The 27142-nt window shown below is 34.6% G+C and overlaps 1 protein-coding gene across 2 annotated transcripts in view; it reads right to left on the bottom strand.

The window, feature by feature from the left end:
- Window positions 1–27142, bottom strand: part of NSD3 (nuclear receptor binding SET domain protein 3) — a gene marked incomplete at its 3' end in the record, with an annotated part of 66633 nt that overhangs the window by 20988 nt on the left and 18503 nt on the right. Inside the window, exons 6-15 of one of the 2 annotated variants that reach the window (XM_084232837.1) lie at window positions 25181–25313; window positions 21795–21889; window positions 19635–19680; window positions 16630–16760; window positions 16128–16256; window positions 15127–15253; window positions 8605–8802; window positions 7954–8127; window positions 3758–3904; window positions 486–642 (exon numbers count right to left, since the gene is read on the bottom strand). In XM_084232837.1, the coding sequence (XP_084088963.1) occupies window positions 486–642; window positions 3758–3904; window positions 7954–8127; window positions 8605–8802; window positions 15127–15253; window positions 16128–16256; window positions 16630–16760; window positions 19635–19680; window positions 21795–21889; window positions 25181–25313 (1337 nt within the window). Of the gene's footprint in view, window positions 1–485; window positions 643–3757; window positions 3905–7953; window positions 8128–8604; window positions 8803–15126; window positions 15254–16127; window positions 16257–16629; window positions 16761–18652; window positions 18736–19634; window positions 19681–21794; window positions 21890–25180; window positions 25314–27142 lie in introns of those variants that run through there. The other variant, XM_084232838.1, reaches the window with a different exon arrangement.

The following is a 27142-nucleotide window of genomic DNA, read 5'->3' as shown; positions in this document are numbered from 1 at the left end:
CTTACTTTAGTCCCTTAAGAACAAAAGGCTCTTGATATAATAAATTAATCTCTTTATAAATTCTAAAAGCACTCTCTTTGCATACAGCTTAAAGCTTCTAGCTAGAACTAAAATGGAAGAGCTATTTTAGCCAGGATATAAACTCTCGATTTTATTTGAAATAAAAAAATGAATAAAAATCCAATTAGGACACAAGAAAACATTCCTCACTATCCACATAATACCCTTTATTCCAGAATCTAATTGTCTATTGTTAATCAGTATAAAATAACTTTCAGAGAAAAAAAAATAACCAATCCAAAGGAAAAAAAAAATTAGCAACATAACCTTCCCAATCCTCCAAAACCTACACTTATAACATTTCTTTTATTTAAGGACGGAGTTCTGTGCTGTTCTACCTATCTTCTACCCACTTGGTATAAAGATTATGAGCCTATGTGTGATCAGTGACTGAATACTTCCTCTTTGCCCTTGGAAAAACTTGCCTGTAATTTCCCAATTTGACCCAAACAATCTGCTTGTAATGTAGTTTCTTGCCAGCTTTACAGTCATTACAATTCCAGCAGCCTTCTGGCATTTCTATGCTCAGGCATTCCGGGTGGAAGGAAGCTGGGCACGATTCACAGCAGAGCAGTCTTCCACCTTGAAACAAATAAACAGTCTTAATAACTGAGAATAGAAGAAAGAGAGGAGAAAAAAAAAAAAGGACAAAGTTATCTTTGTAGTGCATTAAATTTGATTCAAACTGGGGGGAAATAACAAAGGGATTGAGTCATAGCTATAGTGATGGATTAAAATAGAAAGCAAATTGAACAGATTAAGTTATTTCAAGTTTTGGAGTTGCACCAAAATATTAGTGTATTCTTTACCACTCTAAAATCTGGGCAGCTGAAACTTTAACATGACAAAATAGATGCATAAAAATCTTTAGACTGAGTAGACTTGAGAGCAGATTTTTCAAATAAATATGTAGCAACTTATTTTCTTTGCTCCTTGAGAACAAAGAAAGCAAGCAATAGTCATCTTTGTATTTTAATCCAGTGCCACAGTTAACTAAATCCCTTTATAACAAAATTAGCAAGAATGAAAATATAGCCAATAGGTTGATCAGCACGTTTTTTCTTCCGATAAAATACAAAAAAGCAAAAGGATTGTACTTTGTCAAGTTGGTCATTATATTATCAGTACCTTTTCAGTGAAGATAAAGTCAAATAAGCTATACAGCAGTGGTTTGAAACTTTTCATCACCAAGGGTTCCCTTTCCATTCATTATGAACCTGTATATTTTTGAATATTTTATCAACTTTATGGACCTATGTTTTCAAATATTTTATCAACCAAAAAAAAACACCTGCAAACCAAAATCCCTGCATTTTAAAAATAACAGATTAGTTTCTCTTGTTTATATCAAAGAAAAATATAACTGCCAATCAGAGCTTATGATCCCAATAACTAGTATTATCACATTAAATGGTTAAAATTGTAGCCAAATATAAAAAATACACATGCAGCCTAATTTTGTACAAATGTGTGATTCTCCTAGATTTTCTGATATTAAACAGTTCAAAAATTTTGTTTATATAAGTCTTTTCTGACTTCATATTGAGAACCACTGCTTTATAGCATAAAACTAAGTAATTATAAGTATAGAATGAAGTACCACACACAAGGAGATCCTTCCAAGATCCCTAGCAAAATCTTCTTCTTTTAAATACACAAAATGATCTTTGGATTAAGAACAAAACATGTGCAGCAAACAAAATAATATTTTTAAATGGGGGATATTAGGTATTTCTAACAGGTATTTCAACAAGTAATGGAGAAAGATGTAACCACTGAAGATGAGATAAAATAAAGACAGTTACTGCAAAGAAAAAATTCATCTTTCCATTGGAAAATCAGATCTATAATCCACAAGTGTTCTGAAAATTAATGCCTCATACACAAAAGGTTGAGTCCTTTATATAACTTTATCAAATCACATGTTCCAACCTTTTGAGGATTTGCTATCAATTTTCCAGACTTTCTGTAGACTTTCAAACATCTAACTGATTAACATAAAAACAAAAAGAAAATCCATACACAAATCAGTGATGAGTTAAATTACTATATTTCCTCTGCTTAAAAGTTTTTACTTCAATCATTAGTATTATTTCTTTTTGTCTACAGATCTCAATATGGATTAACTGTTCCAATTCTCCAGTCTAGAAATTAGCTGCCTGAGTGCTCTTCTCCTAGGTGGGGAACTTTTCTGTTTTAAGTAAAATGAGATAATTAATTTTTCCATCAGGAAGGAGTGGCCAATAAGGAGAGCTTTGCAAACAGCTTTAAGGGACATGGGATTATTAGAGCTGATGTGGAAAAGTCAGGCTGGCCACTTTGCCATTACGGAATAGTTTTTAATTTTAAGTCTTATTTCAGAGGAAATACAGACCCAGAATCATAAGTGAAAATCATCACGATTTTTTGACAAAAAATACACAAGGGAAATAGAAAAATAAAAATATGAATAATCCACCTTGGTGCTATGCAAGAACACTGCTTTAGGATGCAAGAGAAGATATGGTTCAGCTAAGCAAATAGAGGGCTCAAAATAATTTCAGTTCACGTCAAGGTCAATACTCAGTACTGAAAACGAAGTAGTCAACAACTGAATTAATCTAATTTTATAAAGATGCTAGCAGCAAAATAAGGTATTTCTTAAAATGCCTTGGGTAGTCTAATTTCATTGCATTATGGAGTTAGTCAGACTTATGTCCGTCTTTGTTTTGGAAGTAGTGTACCACCAGCAAGGTGACATACTGACTTTAATGGAAAGCAAACAAAAATGCCAATACTCTCTTTTAGCCTACTTCTTGACAGGTGCTAATCAACTTGCTTAGTTATACTTTCTTTTAGTAATGGGTTGCCACTCAGATGTTTGATAGAGAGCAAAGATAAACCAAGCAGGCAACAAAGACTAGAATAAAAAGCCCATTTCAAATATCCTTAAAATATTAGGTATGAATTAATTTTTCTGTAAGGATTCTGACTCTGTGGCCTAGATCCATAACAGGAATATATACAAGAAAAAGCCTTCACCTTCCAGGTTATTTATTTTACATTCTGGCATAACTCCCCAGTTGATACATTATTGTTAAACCATTTCTCTCTTTTATTGCAAGTAGGTTATATAAAGCTAAACACAAGATTTTCTTCATAGATTAAATTATGTGTGTGTAAATATATATACACATACATCAGACTGCCTTTCAATATCCATTATTTGGGGATATCTGCCCTAGTTGCCCACCAATGTCTCTGGAGAGAAGAGCAACTAGTTTTTATATATTTGTAATAAAACTTTACAAAACAAAAAGAATGTGCCTAAAATCAAAATGTTAAATATCAGTATCTTGGTTTCCTTCTATTTAATAATCTTCTTGTTATTTAGTTGAAAGTAAAAAATAACATCACATCTATGCTATCCTAACATGAAAAGCAGTTCTACATCAGGCAAAAGAATGAGTGTCCTCATAATGTTCTTCTGTGAAAATTTATTCAAGGAGAGGAGTAAAATTTTGTAATAATGGAATTATTTTAAGCCCTTTTAAATAATTTTGCAGCCATATGAAGACAAAGTCACAACCACCAAGGTAGAATTTACCAAAAATAACAGATGGTGTTTGACAGGCATACATTTGCCCCCCTTTGTTGAAAGAGAGAAAAATAGGAAATGCAAAAATAAAAGCAAGAGATAAACTATTTTGATTATTACCTTTCTCACATTTCTTTTTGGAAGCTGACGAAGAAGGAATCATAGGTAATTTCATCAACTCTGCACGATTTGATTCATTCAGTAGGTAGTGGGACTTATAGGCATATGAACTGAACATGGGGTCTGAATGGTCCTGAACTATCAGCCCTATACGAAACAAACAGAAAGAGATGAGCTGCAATGAAACTACCCATGATTCCATGAGGAAAAAATAAACCGACACCTATTATGTAGCTGTGCTTAAAGTTGAGGGGAAAAAAGAGAGTATGAAGAAAAGGAAAGACCTGACAGAAAAGGCCTTCTATAGTTATTAAAGGGAGTTTAAACTACTCTTGTTTTATCCCTATATAGAAATCTATATGCCATAGAAGAAAACTCCAAAGTAATTTGAAGATGTAAACTGCATCTGAGATCATACTGAAAACAACCTATGGAAAACAAACCTACATTCCTTAATATTTAGAAGTGCTGTGATGACAATCCAGTGAACTAAATGATACACCATTTTTTTACTAGAAATAAGAATTACTTACATAACACAGTAGAGACAGACCCTGATCTACCTTCAATGTATCAAGTATCATAAAGGCAGAATTAAGTCTCTCCTCTTCTTTATTCATACCTTTATACTCAAATTCTAGCTTGCTCTGCCAAATAATGAAGCTTTTCTCTATTAATGTGATACATGAGTCTAGAGGAAACATAATTTGTTGAACTCTACTGAGGCAATACAAACCATTTAAAAATCTTCCCTGCCAGATATAAAGTGATTGACATCTTAAGGGCTTATAAAAGCAATCTTTTCTGATTTATCAGTACAATAATTATACTATTTGGAGGAAAACACAAGATCTGCTCTAATACACATGTGACACCCATTTCTCTTCACAACTCTTCTCCTCATCGAATTTATAGTATATATAGCTACAGGCCCCTGCTAAACCTAGGGGAACTGTGAGACCAGGGAAAAATTCTCTATGTGGATACTGGTCAGTTTAGCATGATCTAGGAGTTTACAATACAAATTATAACAGCAGTTTTACAGAGATCATTTTGATAAGAGGGATGAGTTTCATTTTTAATGGGGTTATTTACTTTTTTCTGTGGATGCTGTCAAGAAATCTCTCTCACACATATGATAAAATAGAACTTGAAACTGCTTATGGTAACATAAGAATCTTAAAAGGTGCTATAAAGTTAAATAAATTTTATAGATTTAATAGAGAGAAGAAGAGGAATTATATAAAACAAGGGCTTTGAAAGAGGAAAGATCAGGTACAAATGTTGGTACCTGTGTAACCCCGAGTAAATTCCTTGTGTAACCCCGAGTAAATTAATTAATCTGGGCTTTAGTGTTCTTGTTCATATAAAATGGAGAAATAACAAAGCAATTGTGGCAATTCATTCAGATATGTCCAGCAGAGTTTGATTTGCAGATACAAAATAAATTGCTATTATTATTAAAATGTAAAAGAAAACCTTAATCTACCATCTTCATTTTAAATTACCATTACAAAGAAAAGCACAGAATATTATATAACTTTCATTTCATACCACCCTTCAGTTGAAGAGAAATGTAAAGAATATATATAAAACTGAAATATGACTGAACATTTCCATGGTGGGAGGTGGGGCAGAGAGGAGTAATGTTCCTCTAAACCTTAAAGCATTTTTTTAAGATTTATTTATTTATGCATACACTAACTGGGGTATAGTCCAGAGGCAGTGGTGGCGGGTTGGGGGAGAGAGAGGATTCATCAGAGACAGAGCAAGGAGCAGAATAGACATATCTACTGAAATAAACTGCTGAGGGGAGCAGACAGCAAGACAGGAGAGGTCTGCTGTGCCATGTGGGTAGCTACTGGCTAGTGATCAAACTCATGGCACAATGGCTGCTGAGAGCTTGATAGTGCTGAAACTTTAACTCCTCTACCACCTTGGAGGCCAGAACCTTGAAACATTTCTATAAATATTTCTAGATATGTCAGTCCTTAATAATTACCTTAATGATTTAAAACAACTAGCAGCAATAAAAAATCCCCTCCAAGGAGGAAAAAATTCTCTATGAGGCAAAGAAAGAAAAGCAAAACAAGCTAACTTTTCTAATATCAAAGCATAAATGATTAAAATATACATTTTTGTGTGTGGATTTATTACAATCAGGGCTCTTTTAAAATGAAAATCTCTATAAATACCGATTAATGAACACATATTTACTTTTGAAAAACTTTGATTTAAATAAGCCTTCTCAAATCTCAACATCTGATCTATTTAGAATAAATTTCTGTAAAATGCTGCAAAGAAAAACAAAAGGTTCTGTTTACTGCACAGTTTCACAGTTAAAATGTTTGAGAATTAAATAATCTTGCTTAAATAGGCATTTAAATACAGTAACTCCTTCAGAATAGCTGCCAAATTGATAAATGCATATACAAATTCTGCTATTAAAACATGAATGCTCCCCCTCTATTTACATTATCTCAAGTTTATAATCAAGGTTTAAAAGAGACTGTAAGAGACTAGGGTTCTTGAAAATGGGATATTTACCACCTATCTTAAATTGAAAATGTCCATTTTAAAGGCCTCCAAATTTTTAAATGAAACAGAGTAAGAGAAAACACTGGTTAATATACTGATGGTACTTAATTCAGAATATATTCTAAAACAAGGCAGCACGATAGTTATAAACTTGATATTTAAAATGTTGGTTCAATTATATACACACACACACACAAATACACATACACACAGAGCTAATAAAAGTATGTGCTCATAATAGCAGAATAAAAGATTTATAGTGATAGAGATTTTATCATTGACATGCTTTTCTGTTTAAAATTCTCTAAAGCTAGCCACTCAAAAGATAATTCAATATCTCCATCCTATCTTTGTTTTTAGGGATGGGCACACAGAAAGACACAACTGGTGACTTTTTAATTGCTTTTCACTATTTCAATACTTTCTACCACCTGTTACAATGTTAGTATCAAACATTTCAGATGATTCCTTTATGTACTAATCAGGCTTCAGAGCTGGTTACAAATGTAATTGCTCTTATAAAAATAAAACAAAAACAAGCAAACAAATAAGCAAAAACAAATCCACCACAATGCTTCCTTAATGGCAGACAGCCCTGCTGCTTATAAAACCCTGGCATACTGAAAGCCGTAATATACAATGGACTCAGTAGCTGCTACAAAAAGGACTACTATTTATTTAATCTTTTATTGCCTACTTTCTCAGGTTATTAACTTTTTAAATGAAAGATACAAAAGCACAACAACTGAAGATCCACCTAAATTCTATTTTAAAACACTTTATAGTACTTTCACCAAAATAAGACTGTCTCCTAAAGAAAAACCAAAACCAAAATCAAACCATCTTCATCTTCAGTATAGCCTAATATAATCAACAGGTTGGACAAGCCATAGAATCCTTTCAGATATTTTACTTTAAGCGAAGTTTAGAAAACTTAGTGTTTACATTAGAAAGAACAAACTGCATTTGGGGATATAATTTGGTTTCTAAATTGCTTACTAACTACTAAAAATTGTTTCATTATAGTACAGCTGAGATAAAATTGGACGCTCTGTATTCAACTTAAGAAGTTCTATTTTCTGTTTATCACAAACTCTAGTTCACTGACCCCCTCAGGGATACAATATTGTTTTTAGTTGATCAGTCTCTTGGCATATTTAAATATCAACAGCTGGCAAATAAGGAAGTCTCTATTGCTGGCTCTTAACTAACACTATCACATATGTTCCCTTGGCTGTATCCCATTAGACCTTCTTCAATGCCAGACCAAAACATGATAAAATACAACGTAAACAAGTGAAAAATAAATGTGCTTGCCTTCCAAATGAAATATCAGCAAGTTGAAGATAATGGATTAAAGGATATAACATAGGAAGAGTCTAATTTGAATGGAAGAACTGTGAGCAGAAGGAAATAATCTTCTGATGCGCCAACAGGAACACTAAGAACTTATCTATAATCTAAGTTATTTTTTAAAATGCGGATTTCAACTTAATAAATGGAAAAATTAACATTCTAACAATTTGGATATCTAATGTTATAAAAGGGATTAGTTACTGGAAGTATAAATCTCTCTCAAGGATAATACTTAAAATCTGTTTTAATGGGGAAATATGTGTCAATGAACTCAGAAAGAAACAGAAAGAACTTCCACTCACCTCTTGCACAAACGAAACAAAAGCCTACATTTACAGCAGAGGAAGAATTGCTGCTCCGTTTGGAATGATTACTACAGATGAGAATGTAGGAGGATACAAATATGCTTCCTGCAGCAATGCAAGCATCTCCAGAGTGATAGGCTACTGGACATCTCAAACATCTCATCATGCGACCTATTTAAACACAAGTCAAAAAGGAATGTATGTAACAGGACAGCAGCTCTGAATTTAAATGAGATTTTTGGAGCTGGGTTCTTTGAATTCCCATTTGATGCTGGTTAAAGACACAAACATTTTTCTTCATTGTTTGGTTGTCATTCCTATGCTATGTGCCCCCTAAGTGCAATAACCACCTAGAGATCACTCAGGTCTGTTCCAATGCTGAAGAGATGGTTGTCATTCTATGAACCATGTTAAAGAAATTTTCAAGGATAATTTTGAACATACGTAACTTTCTTCTCATGGTCTGAATGAATGAGAACCTAATCTTCACTTATTCTGCTACTGATTGTGGGTGAGCTGTTATAACTATAGATAAACAGAGGGAGAATGCCATTGTTTCTTATAATAGTGTAGGTAATAAATTATTTACCACTGCACTTAAAACAACAACAGCAAAAAGCATTGTCCCCTTCTTTAGCCCTGTTTTACCTTTACTTGCTTTGTGGATATCTTTCTCCATAGAGCAGGCAGAGCAGCAGTGCTGGGGACAGCGGAATCCTTTTGATTCGAAGATGGCAGTGGGGAATTTGCGGACACAGGCTTCATGATAAAATTTCCCACAAGCACCAACAGAGCAACGCTTCACATCTGTACCAGACACCTTGCATGAAAAACATAGGTGCTGTCCTAGAAAATAAGTTGAGGAATACATATTAAATATGATTAAAGTATATTCTTTATATATAGGAGCAACTACTGACATCAAAGAGTTATCCTCAAAAGATTATGCTAGCATGTATTAAGAATTTAACATACAAAAGAAGGCATTGAAAATAAATGGTTAAATTAAAAGATTATTTAACAAATTTTGTTAGAATAATTGATTTATGGGCCTCCCCGGTGGCGCAGGTGATTGAGCACAGCGCTATGTTTGTTTTCCACAAATGTGGAAAAACACATGCAACAAAGAAGACAAAGGACTGTTGTTATATAAAGAATTCAGATATGTATCTTGCATATTTTTTATATATCAGCAAAGATAACTAAACAAGACTTATCAAGAAATTGACAAAATATCCGAATATGAAAATGGGCAAAAGGTGGGAATAAGCAATTTACAGAAGGTAAAAAGACAAATAGTCAATAAACATGAAAAATGTTCACCTTCACCATTAATCTGATAAATATTAACACCACAGTATCATTTAAAAATTAATTAGGAAAAAACTTAAGAGAGTTTGATAATGACAACTGTTGATTAGTGTGTAGAGAAATAGGTACTTTTATATATTGCTGGTAGTTGAGATGGAAGAACTATCTTAGAAGGCAGGGTAATACCCATTAAAATAAAAGCACATTCCCTTTCTGTCACCTAGAAATTCCACTTCTTGTTTATCTACATTAGGGAGGACTTGTACATGAAAAGGATGTTGAGTGAAGCATTGTTTGCAACTGAAAGCAACTCAGTGTTCTTCAATAGGGAAATAGTTAAATAAACAATGAAACGTGGGTACTAGGAAGCTCTAGGCAGAAACTAAACAGAATGTATCTGTACTGACATAAAAGAGATCCAAGACAAACTTAGCAAAAAGAACAAGCTACAGAACAATGGTATAACACAATTTCACTACCACACACAGACACACACACATTCACAGGGTCATATACCAAACTGATGAACAGTAGAACCTCTGGTAAGGGCTAGAATTAAGCAAAATTCCATTAAGACTAACGACCAAAAGGAACTTCAGCTTGAGCTAAAATTACAATACTTTCATAACACTGCATTTGTGCATTATTTGTACAATTAGAATAGTAAATTTAAAATACCAGCATAAAAATACCTTTAAAATTGCAAAACATGAATGGACAAGACACCTGGAACTGATCATAAGCATGTCAATAAAGATGCAGGAAAAAGGGGGGCAATAAAGAGGCAAGAAAGGAGGCAGGTACAGAGGAGGGAAGCAGATAGGGTATTGCAAAAGTGATTTGGTGGAGGTTGAGTAAAACATCTGCATATGTGGAGTAGTAAAAAAATGTAACCCCCCCAAATTAGAATAATTTTTTTAATGCAGAAAAATGGTTGGTTATAAATAAAGAACAACAAAATACAACATTTTCATCACCATTTGTCTTATTATTCTTTCAAGGTAATTATCTTTTTTTTTATTTTTTTATTTTATTTTTTTTATAGAGGCATGTTTTATTTGTTTGTTTGTTTGTTTGTTTTGTTTATACATGCACTGGGTACAGTCAGAAGCGCGGGAGGGTGAGAGAATTCACCAGAGCCAGAGCGGGGAGCAGAGCAGGCAGAAGGACCGAAGTACACTGCTGAGGGGAGCAGCGGGCGGCAGGAGAGGTCTGCGCGCCATGTGGGACCCTTCTCCGGTGGCCGGGGAGCAACCGGGGATCGAACCGGCGCCGCAGAGGCCGCGGGCAGCTTCGCAAGCCAGCGCTCAACCGCTGCGCCACCGGGGAGGCCCGGTAATTATCTTTTCTGTGAATAATTTTAGTATTTTTATCCTTGAGTCTACAGTTTTAATTAGATATCCAGCTATAATTTTGTTATATAATTTTTTATTGAGATTGAGTTTTCACTTTGTATCGCCTGCTTTACATATGAAAATTGAAGTTATTATTGGCCATTTATATATCATCTTTTGAGAAGTGTTCAAGTTTTTGCCCATTTTTTGTATTATACTACAAAAATCTGCATTGCTTGATTCATGAAATTTTTTTTAAGTTAGCAGATTCAGCTGTGATTTTCATGTTTTTCACCCACTGTTTTTTGTTATAGAAACAATAAGCAAAATTTTTAGAAATACAGCAGAGTATTTTTGTCCTGATGTATAGATATAATTTCAAATTATATTTATATGCATGTAGATATGAAATAATATTTTTAAATTTTTAAAATTTATTCTTGCATAGAAGAACTGGGGTGTATTATTTATTTTTGCATAAAAGAACAGATGTGTGTGTGTAAGAGGATTTACCATAGAAAGAGTGGGGAGTAGAACAGGCGGATTGATTGAAATATACTGCTAAGGGGCACAGCAGTGAAACAGGAGAGGTCTGCTGTGCCATATGTGGGTCAGTTCCCTGACCAGGGATCAAACTCAGGCTGTAGTGATGACTTAACCCCTAGACCACCAGGAAGGCCCCATGAAATAATATTTTTTAAAAGTAGCTTTTAGAAATCTTGGGCGTCCCTGATGGCGCAAGGAGTTAGCATGCAGCCTATGATCTGTCCACAGTCACTGCAGCATGAGTTCGATCCCCAGCCAGGGAATTGCCCACATGGCGCGGCAGACCTCTCCTGATTCACCTGCTGCTCCCCTCAGCAGTGTATTTCGGTAGTTCTGCCTGTTCTGTTCCCCACTCTGTCTCTGGTGAATCCTTTCACCCCTTCCCCTGACACTTCTAGCCTGTACCCCAGTTCTTATATGCATAAATAATCTTTAAAAAAAAATTAGGGCCTCCCTGGTGGCGCAAGGGGTTAAGCACTGCACTATGAAATAATCCGCAGCCTCTGCAGCACAGGTTCAATCCCAGGCCGGCCAGGCCAGGGAGAAACCCACATGGCGAGGCAGACCTCTCCTGACTCAGGCGCTGCTCCCCTCAGCAGTGTATTTCAGTCAATCTGCCTGTTCTATTCCCCACTCTGCCCCTGGTGGATCCTCTTACCCCCTGCATCTCTGACCTGTACCCAGCTCTTGTATATATTAATAAATAAATCTTTTAAAAAAATTAAAAATAAAATAATTTAGAAATTTTAAAATTGAAGAAAATTATCTTAAGAGGTTTGACTTTACAATTTTATCTAATGCAAAAACTTCTGTATGTAAAAAGAGGCTTTCACTTTCATAATGATCAAAGTGAGTATAAAATAAAGAAAAATTATTATAACTAATGATACTGTTATATTAATAGAGAGCTGAGTGATGAAAACCTTTTAAGACTTATGTTTAAAATTATAGCATATGATACTTCTAATACACCTCCTTCTCACTAGGATATGGCCTTCATCTAGACAAATAACAAATAAAATTTCAAGTGATACATTTTATTCAAAAGGGCAAATGTAAATACTTTATAAGAACTTATGTATGCTATAATACTTTTCATATATAAAGTGTACATATTTTGATAAACATAAGAAAATTTCCTAAGACCTTAAATAATGATTTGAAAAACCTGAGTCTTAATCCTATGTTTAAAAGATACCAAATAGTATAAACTAATTTTCATGTAATAATGAATTGAAATCAAAAGCTGAAATGTAATTTTAAAATTGTAGTTAAATATATAACACAAAATTTACCATTTTATCCATTTTTAAGTGTATACTTCAGAGACATTAAGTACATTCACATATCTGCAACCATCTCCAGAATTTTTTTATTATCCCATATTGAAACACTATATACCAAAAAGCTCCTCTTCCCCGCCACAACTGTTCTACTTTCCATGAATTTACCTACACTAACTACAGTTAATCATGCATAGTAGTGGAATCATGGAATATTCGTCCTTTGTGTTTTGCTTATTTCCCTTATTATGAAAACATAATGATGTTTTTGAGGTTAATCCATGTTGTAGCATGTATTAAAATTTCATTTCTTTTTAAAGCTAAATAATATTCCATTGCCTGTACATACCACATTTTGTTTATCCATTCTTCCATTGATGGTTATTTGAGCTGTCTCCACTCTTCTGGCTGTTACGAATAATGTTGCAACGAATATGTGCTTAAGTCCCTGCTTTCAATTCTTTAAGGTATATTCACAGAGGAAGAATTGCTGGTTCATACAGTAATTTCCACATTGGCTATACCATTTTATATTCTAACCAATAATATGTAAGGGTTTCAATTTCTCCATACTCTGCTCAAAACTTGTGGTTTTCTGTTTTATTTTTGATAATAGCTGTCCTAATGAGTGTAAAGTAGCATCTCTCTGTGGTTTTGAGTTGCATTCCCTGGATTACTAACGATGTTGAGCATTCTTCATGCTTATTAGCCGTGTGTGTGTGTGCATGTGTGTGTGTGTCTTTAAAGAAATGTCTATGAAAGTATTTTGCCTAATTTTGAACAGAGCTGTTTTGGTTTTTTGGCTGTTACTGCTGTTGAGTTGTAGGAATTCATATATTCCAGATATTAGTCCTTTGTCAGACATATGATTTGTAAAAATTTTCTCCCATTTTGTGGGATGATTTTTCTCTCTGTTGATAGCATCATTTGGTATATAAAGTTTTTAATTTTGATAAAGTTCTATTTATTTATTTATTTGTTTGTTTGTTTGTTTATTTATGCCTGTGTCTTTGGTATCATATCCAGGAAATCACTGCCACATCCAATGTTATAGATTGTTTTTCCAGGTCTTCTTCCAAGAGTTTTATAGTTTTAGCTTTTATGTTTTGGTCTTTGATGCATTTGAATTAATTTTTGTTTATGGTATTAGGCAAAGGTTAAACTTCATTCTTTGAATGTGTATATCCATTTTTCCAGTATCATTTGTTGAAAAGGACTGTCCTTATTCTATTGAATGGCCTTTATACCTTGTCAAAAAATCATTTGACCATATATGCCAATGTTCATTTTCGGGCTTTCCATACAATGGAATAGACTTATATGTCTCTTTATGTCAGTACCACACTGCTTTAATTACTGTAGCTTTGCAGTAAGTTTTGAAATCATGAAGTATAAGCTTTCCAATTTTGTTCTACTTGTTTTTTTTTATTGTTTTTAAAGCAAATTTCCCATTAAATTTCCTTACAGCTATATCTAATTTTTGTTGGCAGAGTGTTGATGCATCCGGAAGTTAGAAGTACTCAGTATTTTAATACTGATATATATGGTCCTTTTAATAAGTAGTCTAAATCACAGCAAACAAATGTTTAAGGAGTTAAGCAGGTTACATAAATGACTGGAGTGACAGCGTTTTAGAAAAAAAAAATGATAAGGAATATGGGATACCAGTAATGCATGCCCAATTCGTGTTCAGACTTTCAAAACACATTTTGAGAGCCAAAGGAAAGGACGTGGAGATAATTTGACCCCCAGGTTGCCAGTTGACGTACTTCAAACTAAAAAATTATTACTCTAATGGAATTTAGAATAAAAGGATTTTAAGAGACAACAATCAAAAATCATAAATATCTGTGAAGATCAAATAAAGGAAGTGAGCATATTATAAATACTTGATATTTATATTATAAATATAATATTTATTATATATTAGCATATTATAAATACTTGATCAGCATATTATTAATACTTGATATGCAATTGGCTCATAGTTCAGTAGAGCAAAAATGAATTAAAAACAAACAAAAAATCACAAAAACACAGCTGTGAGGGGCACTATCATACCACCTCTGGTAGACTTTTCATTTACTGTGTTACAACTCTACTCTGACTTTCTTTGACCTTAACTAGAACTATGGTTACAAAGAGAAGAAATATAAACTTGCATATTTCTTTTTCAATTATTTTGATAGAATCTAGTCTATGTATGGGGGAGGTAAGAAATAAATGGTGATTCCCAAACTCCCATGTTTTAAAAACAATTTCCAGTAATTCTATCTTTCTACTAAAATTACAATCATTATGGTTATAGTTTATGACTGACATTTATTCCAATTTATTAATATCAAAGAGGCTGTAAACCAATTTATTAAACACAAAATCCTCAAATCCAACTGAAAAATAATTGCATATACACACTTTATATAGCTCTTTCAATAGAACAGAACAAGTACATCTCAATGAGTAGATATATTTTATGGTAAAAGCACTGGTGGGAGTACATCAGACCATAACATTGCTAACTGCTCTTTAATCTTAGGAATGCAAATCATTGAATGGTCTTAATTTGTTGAAATACCTATAGGAGAGGATATGAGATAGATTAAAAGCAGTTAGTGAATTAGACGTCATGGGAGATGATGGCATTGCATATTCCTCTCTAGTCATCTTTCCATATTTATGAAAGTAAGAAAACTTACCAGTTTTACATTCCATGCAGATAAACTTTCCATCAGGGAGTGATGTCAGTCCTAGGCACTCCAGGTGAAAGTATTTGCAGCACTCTCCCTCACAAGGAATCAGAGAATCACCAGAGCTTTCACAAATCTGTAATATGGCAAAAGGCAATGGTTCTCAAACTTTAGCTAGCACCATAATCACATGGACGTTCCATTAAGACAGACTGTTGGATCCCTCCTCCCAGTTTCTGATCCAGTAGGTATGTGATGGGGCCCAAGAATCTGTGTGTCTAAGAAGGATCCTGACAATGCAGATGCACATTGTCCTCAGCCCTCACTTTGAGAATGGCTGAACTAGATAATCATTTCCAGACCCAATATGGAATAAAGTTTAAAACACATACATACTTCATCTTTTATAATTCCTTCTTTGAAATCTGCATACTTTTAACTTTTCTTCACAGGGCAAAACAGTATTTTTCAAAAATGTTAAATACACATTTAAAAAGTACCAACTTGGGCCTCCTGGTGGCGCAGCGGGTTAAGCACAGCACTGTGAAGCTGTCCGCAGCCTCTGCAGCGCAGGTTCGATTCCCAGCCAGCCAGGGAGATTCCCATATGGCGCATCGGTGCCCAATGCTCCCCTCAGTGCTGTCGGTCTGTCTGCCTGTTCTGCTCCCCACTCTGTCTCTGGTGAATCCTCTCACCCTCCCGTGCCTCTGGCCTGTACCCCAGCTATTGTATAAATAAAAAATAAATCTTTAAAAAAAATAAAAAATACCAACTTAAGTTTAAGTAATGCTTTTGAAATCAGTCATTTGCCATTTACTTTCAATTAATAGTAGATTAGCACAAGACAACTTTCGCATATAAAAAGTAAGCATTCCAACTCAGAAAAAAAGTTAGATAAGGCTTTCAGATCTGCAGCTTTAAAGTAATGTCATTCACTTAGAACACAAATAAGTATATTATTAGCAGAATATAGCAGCTGTTTCACCCTACAGGACAGGTCACTTGCCTACCTGACACACAGTATCCTTCTTACTCATTCCAGCGCCTCTTCTCGAAAAACTTGAATCCACAGACTGCACATCAGAAATGTCTGCATCTGCAGTAGCTGAAGGGCTATCTACTTGCTTCCCAAAGCCTACCTATATGGAAAACAGCACATTTTTTTAAAAAAACAATTTTTTTCTCAAACTTAGGTATTATGAAAACCCTAGTAAGACTTGCTCAAATAAACCTTGATCCAAACTCTTTTCCTTTCTTCCTAAAACCCCTGGATATCATAAGTTTGGTGTTTTGAGAGAAACTGTAGTTCAAATCAAAAAGCTTGAAACAAACTAGGTTTCCTTTATGTGAGAGATCAGCAAAATGAAGGTACTTATAAGGTATAAAATAACCACAATGATTTCTTTTTCATGCATATGTTTAAAATCTTCCCAAATATGTCAAGCCAAACATTGTTACTTGGTTTTGCAAAGCAAAAAAGAGCACTGTGCCCAGACCCTTGGCCATATTTACCTGCAGATCACTCAGTCCTCTAGAATCGGAGTCAGATGTGTCTCTGTATGCTGAACTAGTCATTTCTACATCAGTTGAGGCGCGACTCCTTTTCTTTAGAGGTTTACAGGAATCTGAAATCTCGCTGGCACCTTAATACAACACACTGAAATTAATCCTAAAATAGTGCTTAAAGTTTTAATTTTTCTGTGGGACAATATTTTCTTTCCCCAAACTCATCTGTAGTGTAAAAAAAGCACAGCTCTTTGTAACACTGAAATCATAAGTCAAAACTTCGTAAGCTCCTGACCTTCCTGACAGTGAGTGATTTAATTTTACAACCGCTCTATAAAAACACTTAATTCGGTGCTCCTGCTCTAAAATTATGTTCAGTAAACAGAGCCCAAGTTCCAACCTAAGAATCAATTTATCAAAACTGCAGGATAGTTGATTTGGAGCAATCAAAGAACCATTCAATTTGGAGGGGGGGAAGAAGACATAAACCCAACACACTGGTGTAGCTTACAAATATGGTCGCAGAGACATCTCCATCTTTTTATTAGGGATGTGACAAATCTTTGATTTGTATTCGATTCGTACACGGATAGTGCCATTTTCCCCCGAATTTTGCAATTCAGTTGATTATTGCCCCCCACATAAATTTTGGATGTTCATAATTGTTCATCTGAGACTTCCTTGGTGAAGTGGCATTTATTGTGACCATGAGCAAGTGCTGCAGCATATCTACATATGTCATGCCATTTAGGAGGCACACTGCTGAGGGTTGTGAACGGACAATCAATGTTCAAGTGCAGCCAAATTACGAAGAGCTGGATGAGAGGCCTTTATGTGGAATTTGTATGGGAAGGAATATGAAAAAAAAAAAAAAAAGGCAGAGAATAGTGTGGAATTTTTTTTTAAAACTGTGTGTAATACAAATCCAGCCAAAACAATAGTGCAAAAAGTTACAAAGCAACAATCTCTTGGGCTAATGCAGTATAGGCTATACAGAAACAGCCACGATGAAATGTGCAGATCAGGCACGGTGAATACCAAGGAACCAAGGAGACGGTTAATATTTCAACCCACAGTTTGTGTTTTGGATATTTCCCCCAAAATTTCCATACAACAAACAGACATCTAGATCAGCCCAGCAAGCTATGGTGGAAGTGTGCAGTCCAGAAGAGACCACGGAGAAACAAGTCTCCTGAGGCCATGAAGATCCGCAACAGGCTGAGTGAGAGCAGCACTTGGTATACAGCATGTTCTGTGGTGGAGGATGTGGGCCTCGTTAGACTGCTCAGATTACTGGAACCTTGTTATCACATCCCATTCTACAAGTTTTTCACTGAATGTTTCCTTACATCTATAAATGAGGGTGCCTGCCCATGTTAACGCTGATTAAAAAACACAAGTACACAAATCTATCTCCTTCATTGCTGGTGTATGGACCCAGAACACCACCACAAAATATTTCCTTGGCCTACAAGATCACTGGATTAACAAGGAGTTTTAACAGAGGAACAGGAGTGTTGTACTGAGAGGCTTTCCAAGGGAAACACAGGTACCGCCATATTTCCGATGAGTTTCTGAAAATGCTAGAAAAATGACAGACTGCCAAAGACAGCTGTCATGCTGTTCTCCATGATAACGGCACTAATAAAAAAAAGAACTTTTAATGATTGTAATGTATACAGTTTGGGCTGTTTGGCAAAACCCTGCAGATGTGCATTAATGATGCTTTATTTGAAAACAAAAAACAAAAACAGTCCATGTTGATCAGTGTAAGTTAAACGATGGTTTTTAGGCTGGACCCCTGATTTAAGCTGTACCCATCCAGCTCAGACCGAAAAAAAGAAAAATCATTTGAATGTTAAAGCAATTGTTCAGAGTCTTGAAGAAGAAACCAGGCAGGAAAATGCCAATAATGATGTTTGGCAAATCAAAATTGAAAACAAAGAAACTGTTTATCGAGCCGCCGACAAAGAAATCTTGCATGGAGACTACAAGTCTGGAGTTTCTGGGATGAAATTGTACAGGAATCTCAGTCCACAGTTTCCTCAATCGCTGCGGAGACGGAGCTGTCACTGAATCTGACAGAGCCCTGCACTCCCCGGTCCGCCGACCCTGTGGAATGGTGGAAACACAACGCAATCAGGCCTCCTAATCTCGCAGCGATCGCGATGTCTTTTCTTGGAGCTCCGCCAAGCAGTGTTCCCTCCGAGAGGCTGTTCAGTTCTGCTGAGGATCTCCACGGAGACCATCGCTGCAGACTTCTCCCCGAGAATGCAGAGAGGCTGGTGTGTTTTTTTTTTTTTTTTAAATAATGCAATTTGCCCAGAGTAAACTACAGGTATTAAATACAGTTTGAATGATCTCACCAAAAACGCACGAATCATGCTATGGAGTTTGTACTGTAGTCAAATTGCACACAGAAAATACAGATATAAGTTTAAGGTTTCTTAAACTTTGTGCATATTTCAAATAGATTTGCATAGGTCATCTAATGATGGCCATAAATATGCCATGAATCACTTTAATTTACAAAAAGATTTTACAGCACTGTAAAAATAAATGTGGCAAGATTTTTTTTCAATCTGGTGTCTTGTCTGATTTGTCATTGTCCATGTTTGACAAACATTAATAGCTACTATTCGGTATTCAGTCGAATACCAAAAAAAGTGGATTCGTCACATCCCTAGTTTATGAACCAGTGAAACCCCAGAATCTTATGGAGAAAAGTTGGAAACAGTATCAAGTCTACATGGTGTTCTCCAATTTACCAAAACAATTATGACTTTTTACATGGAGGTACAGAATAAGATAAATTCTGTAAGTCAAACACACACACACACACATACACACACACACACAAACACTAGGGCATACTGCAATTTCACACAAATTATTGACTGAAGAGCAACAACAATGATTAAACATAGACAAACAAAAATACATGAAATACAAATAATTCTTAAAAATTGGTTTTAATCAAGGAAATGCAAAGCCACATTATAATAACTCACCTTTCTGTAATCCAGTCTTCACAGTAGCCTGAGGAACTGTTTCAACCTGTTTGAACAGAAAAATACAGCATTAACAAGAAATTTTTTTCACTTTTAGTAACAGAGGGAAAAAATAATATTTTCATTAATCTAAGTTAAGATGAGTGATTAATGTATCTGAAATCTGAACTCAGTCCCATATTCTGGGTAAAAGTCTCTGTCTCGAGGTCGGGTAGGGTTAAAGCCTCGCTGCCTGTGCTGAATACCAAGTGACAACACACAGCCACATGCTCTCTAGCAGACTTTTCCCACCATACCCTTGGTATATGAAGAGAACAAAAATACTTTCCTCAGTGTCTGGGAGGCAGGAGAGGGGTTGTTTCTGCAACCAGCCCCAATGTTGCTATAAACCCCTCCCACCCCAAAGACGTTAGGATAAATTTTTACTTACTATGATACTCAGGTTAATGTAACTCACGCCACTTTAAGACCCTTCCGCGCCTGCACTCACAGCTAAGTTGCTGGGAATCAGGACCCTCTCTGTAGAGAGTGCTACAGGGCTCCATACAGCTGGAAGCTCAATACTTTTGCTGCTAGTACAAACTTAAGAAAATAAGTTTGTGATATTGCAAAAGCACTTTCTTGAGTGTCTTATGAACAGTGTCTTGATCCTACATTAGGAGAGCGAGATCAGAAGTTATTCTGCCAATGTATATGTAAAACACGTGGTAATTTGAGGACCATTGTAATTAAAGAGAGGATGCTGTTTGGAGGAGTTCCTGTTTAAGCTATGAATTGAATTTTATGTTTCTTTAAGAAGTGGTGAAATATGCATGTTGAAACACATTTTGTAAATATGTAAGGATTGTTCTAAGCTTTTTAAAAAAAATTTTATTTTTTTTTACAGCAAGTAAAAAAACATACAACAGAAGTGCTTTTATAAGATACAATTAGTAATACAAATATAAAATCTTCTAAACAATCACTGGTATTGATCTACTACTTACTATAACACAGTGGCATTAACAATTTGTCCCATTTTTGCACTCATTCTGCTTATTAATTTTAAACTGACTGGTCACAGACTGAATTTGGGAACCAGCTGGCAAAATCACAAATTCATTTTGGTAATGAATACTGTAGATTTGCAAGAGCTTAGAAAGATTTTTTGGAATATGATTTCCTATGTATGAAAGTTAATTATGGTAAATAAATGACAAATTAGTATATTTTTAAAATTTTAGTTTAATATTTCTGGGAAAATGGTTTTACATGCTTGATGCTACCATTGTATACCAACAGATTCACCTTGTAAGTTTCAGAGTTTAAAATTATGAAGGAAATAATTTAAATAGAAAAGTCCACACTCTTCCATATTAAGCAGTTTAAAAATATATAGCTTGTTGGGACTAACATTATTCAGAATTTTTTTTATTTAATTGCAGCTGTCTGGGCTGTAAAAATGAATATTATTCCACTTTAAAAAAATTAGGAAAAAATTCTATTGTGAATTTAATTTAAATGAGTAATGGTTTCTAAAAATTTCTTTGAAAAGGTTATTTAATATATATATATAACTACATTGATTACAAAGGTTTAGGACCCTTCAAATGCCCCTCCTCTTTTTTTTTTTTTTTTTTCACTTAAATAGTGTGTATCTGATAACCCAGTAATAGGTGAGTGCCATTCCACTGGGAAAATAACATTCCAAAAAATCTGTCATGCCAACAGAAAAATCAGACGATCTATGATTATGTTTCTTAAATATACTTCTTATAAATTAGATTTGTTTAAAAAATAAAACAACATACCAGCAGCTTAAACCAAAAATCAAAATTAAGGAAAAAAGGGAACTCAATGATGGTTCCAAATAAAAATCATGAAAACATGAAATCATTTTTCTCATAACAGAAATTTCAAATTAAATATGAGGATTCTTTAAGAGTCTTGCACCACTGGCTTCCCATCTCCTGACGCCTGACTGTTTTCTGTGAAAATGCTTGAAGCAGAATCACAGAGATGGCTGTTAGAATTAGGTTCTGGAACTCACCATAGAGAAGCATAACATAGTCCAGAAAGGAAACCCAGTGTGGAAAAAGTTTCTCTTTCTTTTAAGATATCAATAGAAGCCACAACATTTACAAATATAATGTATTAACTCTCTACATGTAGGAAGCCAACCTGCTCCTTTTTGATCTTCTTCTTTGGCACAACCTCAGTGGATTTCTCTGATTCAGATCGTGTTCTAATTGATCTTCTCTGTTGCTTCTTTTCTACTGAGCCTAAGGGATGATTAACACAAAGACTCATTTAAGGATCTCTTAAGAATGCCTAAGGATGCGTTAAGGATAAATATATGACATTTATATAATTTAAGATTTGACCAAATTCCCTAATTTCTAATCCATTTATTTGGTCTTGGGAACACAGACAATATTTTTATAGCTCAAACTGTAAAGGTTGATAGGTTGAAATTGGGAATTCATTAAGGACCCTAAATTATACAGATAAAGATGTACTAAAATTATAAATTCTAACTAAAAATAGCAACAGCAGAGAAACAGTTTAATTTTAAAGGCAGGTATGTTCATTTAGGTAACTATGATTGAGGGGAAGGATGAAATGACTTCATTAACCAGTTGACATTAGGAATTATTGGTTCAAAATTCAACCAGTACTACATATTTTGCATTTTAACAAATGAATTAAATTCTACATGTAAAAAACTTAACAATGATTCGTATGCTTTTATGTTTTACGATTGGTATTAGCCAAAGGAAAAAAAGCAGGAAAGGCACAAAAATGTGACCAAATCTAAATTGTTAATTTGAATATAAAGGGAATTGTTATGCTTTAGAAAGTCAAAGAAAACCAGTTAAAACAAATTATCAAGCTTTTTCATGTTAAATAGTAAAATAATAAGCTATTAAGATTTTTAAACAGTAAAATTCTTTGAAAGTAAACAGAAGAAAACTCACATGGACCCCATTTTTGGAAAGGATAAAACATAGATTGAAGACCACAACTTGAAAGAACACTAAGTCAGGGATGATTTCATTCTGTGATCCTGAGAAGGAATGATACCTTCAGTGCAGCTGTTCTTCATCTTTTCATTGCTTGGACCACCTAAATGGTCCTTCTTAGAAAATAAATCATCTTTCATTTGCCAAGGGAAAAGCTACTAAGACCTATAAAATCAGTCAGAAGCTATTTAAATAAAGCCTGCCATATCAGCTTATTTATTTTCTGATTTCATTGCTCTTGGTTATGTAAATGGTTTCCTTCATCATAGCACAATGCCAAATCAAAGAAGGATTCCACTATTTTTGTTTGTGAGAAGGAATGGGGAGTTTGATCATTATATATTGCTACTGAGCTATGGTTATTTCTAGGAGGAAAATCAAAAATGAAGATATTGGCTCCTTCCTTTACCCTCACTCATCTTTATACTGATGAAAGTGTTGGACAACAGATACACTACCCTTATAAACACCTGAATATCCAGAGATCCATACTTTAGAATAGTCATCAATATTCAAGTACCTACATCAGGGAACAGGAAAATGAAATAGATCTGCCTAAGACAAACAAAAAAAAATCTTTGTTTTGATGATGACTATAATTTTCCATCAAGTGCAGATAACATTTGATCTAAAGCAACATGACTTTTTAGAAAATAGCTTAGAAATCTAGTATAAATGCAATTTTTCAAACTATAGAAATGAATGTGTATCTCACCTGCTTATTAGGAAAAAGCTCAAGAATTCTCCCAAAGTATTTAACACCAACTGAGATAATGATGCAATTGATTTCTGAAGGGAAAACTAAGTCAAAGTTGTGGAACACTAATCCCTAAATTAAGGTTCTAATATTAATTTACAACCTAATTATCGTATGTATGCCTAAGGAAGGAAGTAGGCTACCTTTTTCCAGATACAAAGAATTAGAACCTTGCATTTTATCTTTCACTTTAAGAATAAACAATTCATAGCAGAACTTAAATCTTACAATGAAAAGAGCATTAAAAAATGTTTAGTAGTTGCAGGTAAGGAAAAACCAAGCTTCGTTAAAAATAAACAAAATATTTAAAATCACTGTACTACTAAATAAAAAATTGACTTTTCCCCTAGTTAGGATTAGATGTTTAAATAAAGATTCTCCTAGCTTAAGTACCATGCTTACATTCAAATTAACAATTGTGTAGTGTAAAGATAATAAAATGATAACTATGGGTAGGTGAGGCCAAATATTTTTTAATACACAAAGAAGGGAACATTTTTAATGATAACTAATTAATGCAAAACCTAAGTCTGTTATAATTTCACTTTTAATGCAATATTTTGAAATTATAGAAGCTGCAAATCTTGTTGTGAACTTAGCCACTCCCTTCTTTCTGCAACACAGCTCCCTTTCCCAACCCAATTTTGGATAAAGGCATACTCTTTAACATGATCTATCCAATATATGCCCCATGCCCTCTGCCACTACCTCTCCCTGTCCTGAAGGCCCCATATTTTTCTTAAAGGAAGCTAGCCCAATCTTTCCTAAAAAATGATTATTTTATTTACCTTTTATAAGAATCTTACTCAAAAGTTCCCTTAAAAAACATATTTGCCACAGGCCTACCCTGGTGGCCCAGCAGTTGAGCGCTGAGCTGCCAGGCTGCCCACAGCCTCTGCAGCACCAGTCCCCCCCCCACTCCCAGCCACCGGCGAGGGTTCCACAAAAAAAAAAAATTGTCCCTTGTTACCATACAATCACAGATTTGCCTGAGTTACAGCTAATTCAAGATTATTACCTTCGGTTATAAGACTTCAATACTTTCTGGAAAATTATTTGGTCACTTACTAGATTGCAAAAAAATTTAAAAGAACAAAGAACTAAATTCCTTTCTCCTTTATTAAGATTCTCAGTGACCAAGCTAGGTAATATTTAACTCTTTTCTTGATAACTGCATGAAACAGACAGTTAAAATGATCCTCAGTTAAGTCTTTTTATAAAAATTACTTTGACCATTCCAAAGGGACAATATTCCTGAATATAGGCATTTTTCTTTTAAGCAAGAATAATACAGTTTGATTTTCAATTCTTGGTATCTGTTAATCAGAGAATAAACAATAATAGAAGAGTTAGGTCCTAGGTCCTTAGCTGCTAACATATAGCACACCTAAGAAATATGAAAAAAGCCTGGGCAGCTACTAATGTTTCCAACAGGGGACAAGGGAGAAAATATTAAGAATGTTTTGACAATGCTGGAAAAGTAAGTGCAAAGATAGATAATCAAATGGTCCATGTACTCACTTATGTGCAGATTTCATAACTACACTCTTAATTACAGAACCCTCCTGTTATTTAAACTTCTATTGGAAAAGTGACTATTGCTATGAAAAAAGGTCTTTATTAGCCCCTCAACCAATCTTTCCTATTGAAATTACTGATTTTATAATTTAATTTTTTTAAATATAATTTGATTTTGACAACTAAAAGTTTCTTACACACATAGCTATCGTATTATCACAGAACAAAACTATGACCTCTCAAAATAGATTCATACATTCTTCACTCACACCAACCTGTAAGACCAGATGTTGGTTCAGGAGACGATATATTCTGAGTTGCCTTTTCATTTCTCTGGTTTGGTGTAGAAATTATAAGTCTGTCTTGTCCTCTGACGCTTATTTCTGTTTTATTACCAATTCCCTTAAAAATAAGGCAAATTAAAAAATTGGTGATTAGCAGGCAAATGGCATCACTGGTTTAGAAATATAGTTTAAGATGATCACAGTTTGCTTGATTTTTATATAGTCTGATTAGAGTGAATTATCTTAACCATTATCAGAAAGATTTTATTTAGTTATCAGTATGTTTTCTAAACGCCCAATGTAGAGTATGTAGGAAAAAAAACTAATAACACTAAAAAATGAAACTATGTCATCTAATTTTCTGTCAAAATCAAAATATTCTCTGTCTTGAATATAACAGTAAGAGAACTCTAAGTCATTTTCATTTGGTAAAACACATTATTACATAGGTAGATGTGTCACCACATCTTAAAAGACAAAATATTCTTCGATATAGAAATATGCCATTTATGGTTACCAAAATGTGGCCAATAAGCAGTCAGAACAGACAGAAAGTAGGTACAATTACAGTTCTGTCACATTTTAGGTATTTCTAATGCAATGAAACAAAGGAGTGATTTATAATATATATATAGTTGCATGTTTGTATTTTTAAAGCCTTCATTTTGAAAAGACCAGTTTTATATTGAATTTCATTTAAAATAGCACTCTTTGGAGGAGGTGACAAAGTTTGATTTATGCATCCAAACGTAGATCAAACCAACTCAAAAATGAAGCCAATTTGCAGTGAAAAAAAAAAAGATGCAAAACATTCATTCAACAGAACCAAGTGGGTTTTGAAGATTTTTTTTTTTAAGATTTATTTTATTTATACAAGAGCCGGAGTACAGGCCAGATGTGGGGGAGGGTGAGAGGATTCACCAGAGACAGAGCGGGGAACGGAGCAGGCGGACTTAAGAAATACACTACTGAGGGGAGCAGCGGGCGACACAGGAGAGGTCTGCTCGCCATATGGGAACCTTGCTGGCTGGCAGGGATCGAACCGGTGCTGCAGAGGCTGGGAACGGCTTCACAGCGCTGCGCTCAACCCCCTGTGCCACCAGGCAGGCCCTGAAGATTTTTTTTTTTAAATTTTATTTATGCATGCAAGAACTGGGGTGTAGGTCAGAGGTACAGGGGTTGAGAGGATTCACCAGAGACAGAGTGGGGAGCAGAACAGGCAGATCTATTAAAATACATTGCTGAGGAGAGCAGCGGAAGAGACAGGAGAGGTCTGCTGAACTATGTTGGTTAGTACCCTGGTGGGGATGGAACTCAGACCACAGGACTGGCAATAGCTTGATAGCACTGAGACTTTAACGCCTGTGAAGCTCCCCCAGGGAAGCTCCCCCAAGTGGGTTTTGTACCTTAAAATTTTTACAAGCAGCTTAACCTTACCACAATTGGTTGAACCTATAAGCAGAAACAGGCTAATAGAGGGTGCTTACACTACTTTCTAGGAAAATATACAACTAATGAGGCATACTTCATTATTTTAATGTATATATGATGATGTTAGGAAATAGATACTGAAATCTTTGAAAGTATACATCCCCGAGGTTCCACTAAATTGAATTTACAAACCCAAAATTGTGGTTTGGATTGGAAGGCTAGTGCAGGGATATATGAAATATTACAAATGTTAGGAAAGAATTTCAAAATCTTTAGGCAAAAGTATAAGTGCCCAAAATGGGCTGATGAAGACACTCTATTTGAAGAAGCTATTTTCACCCTTTTCCAAATTATCACTGTATTTAACTGTTACAGAACCATCACAGTTCTGTCATTTCTCTAAAATGCATTTAGATATCCTAAGTCAACATGGGCCTAACAAAACTGCTGGTGCAATCAAACAGATCAGCAGGTATAATTATTACAATGGTTAATTCCATAATAGACAAAAATGAT

Source organism: Talpa europaea, assembly GCF_964194135.1.
Source record: "Talpa europaea genome assembly, chromosome: 4".
In the NCBI taxonomy this organism is placed as follows: Eukaryota; Metazoa; Chordata; class Mammalia; order Eulipotyphla; family Talpidae; genus Talpa; species Talpa europaea.
Note: the sequence above shows the minus strand (reverse complement) of the source record. Positions and strands in the feature narration are given on the sequence as shown.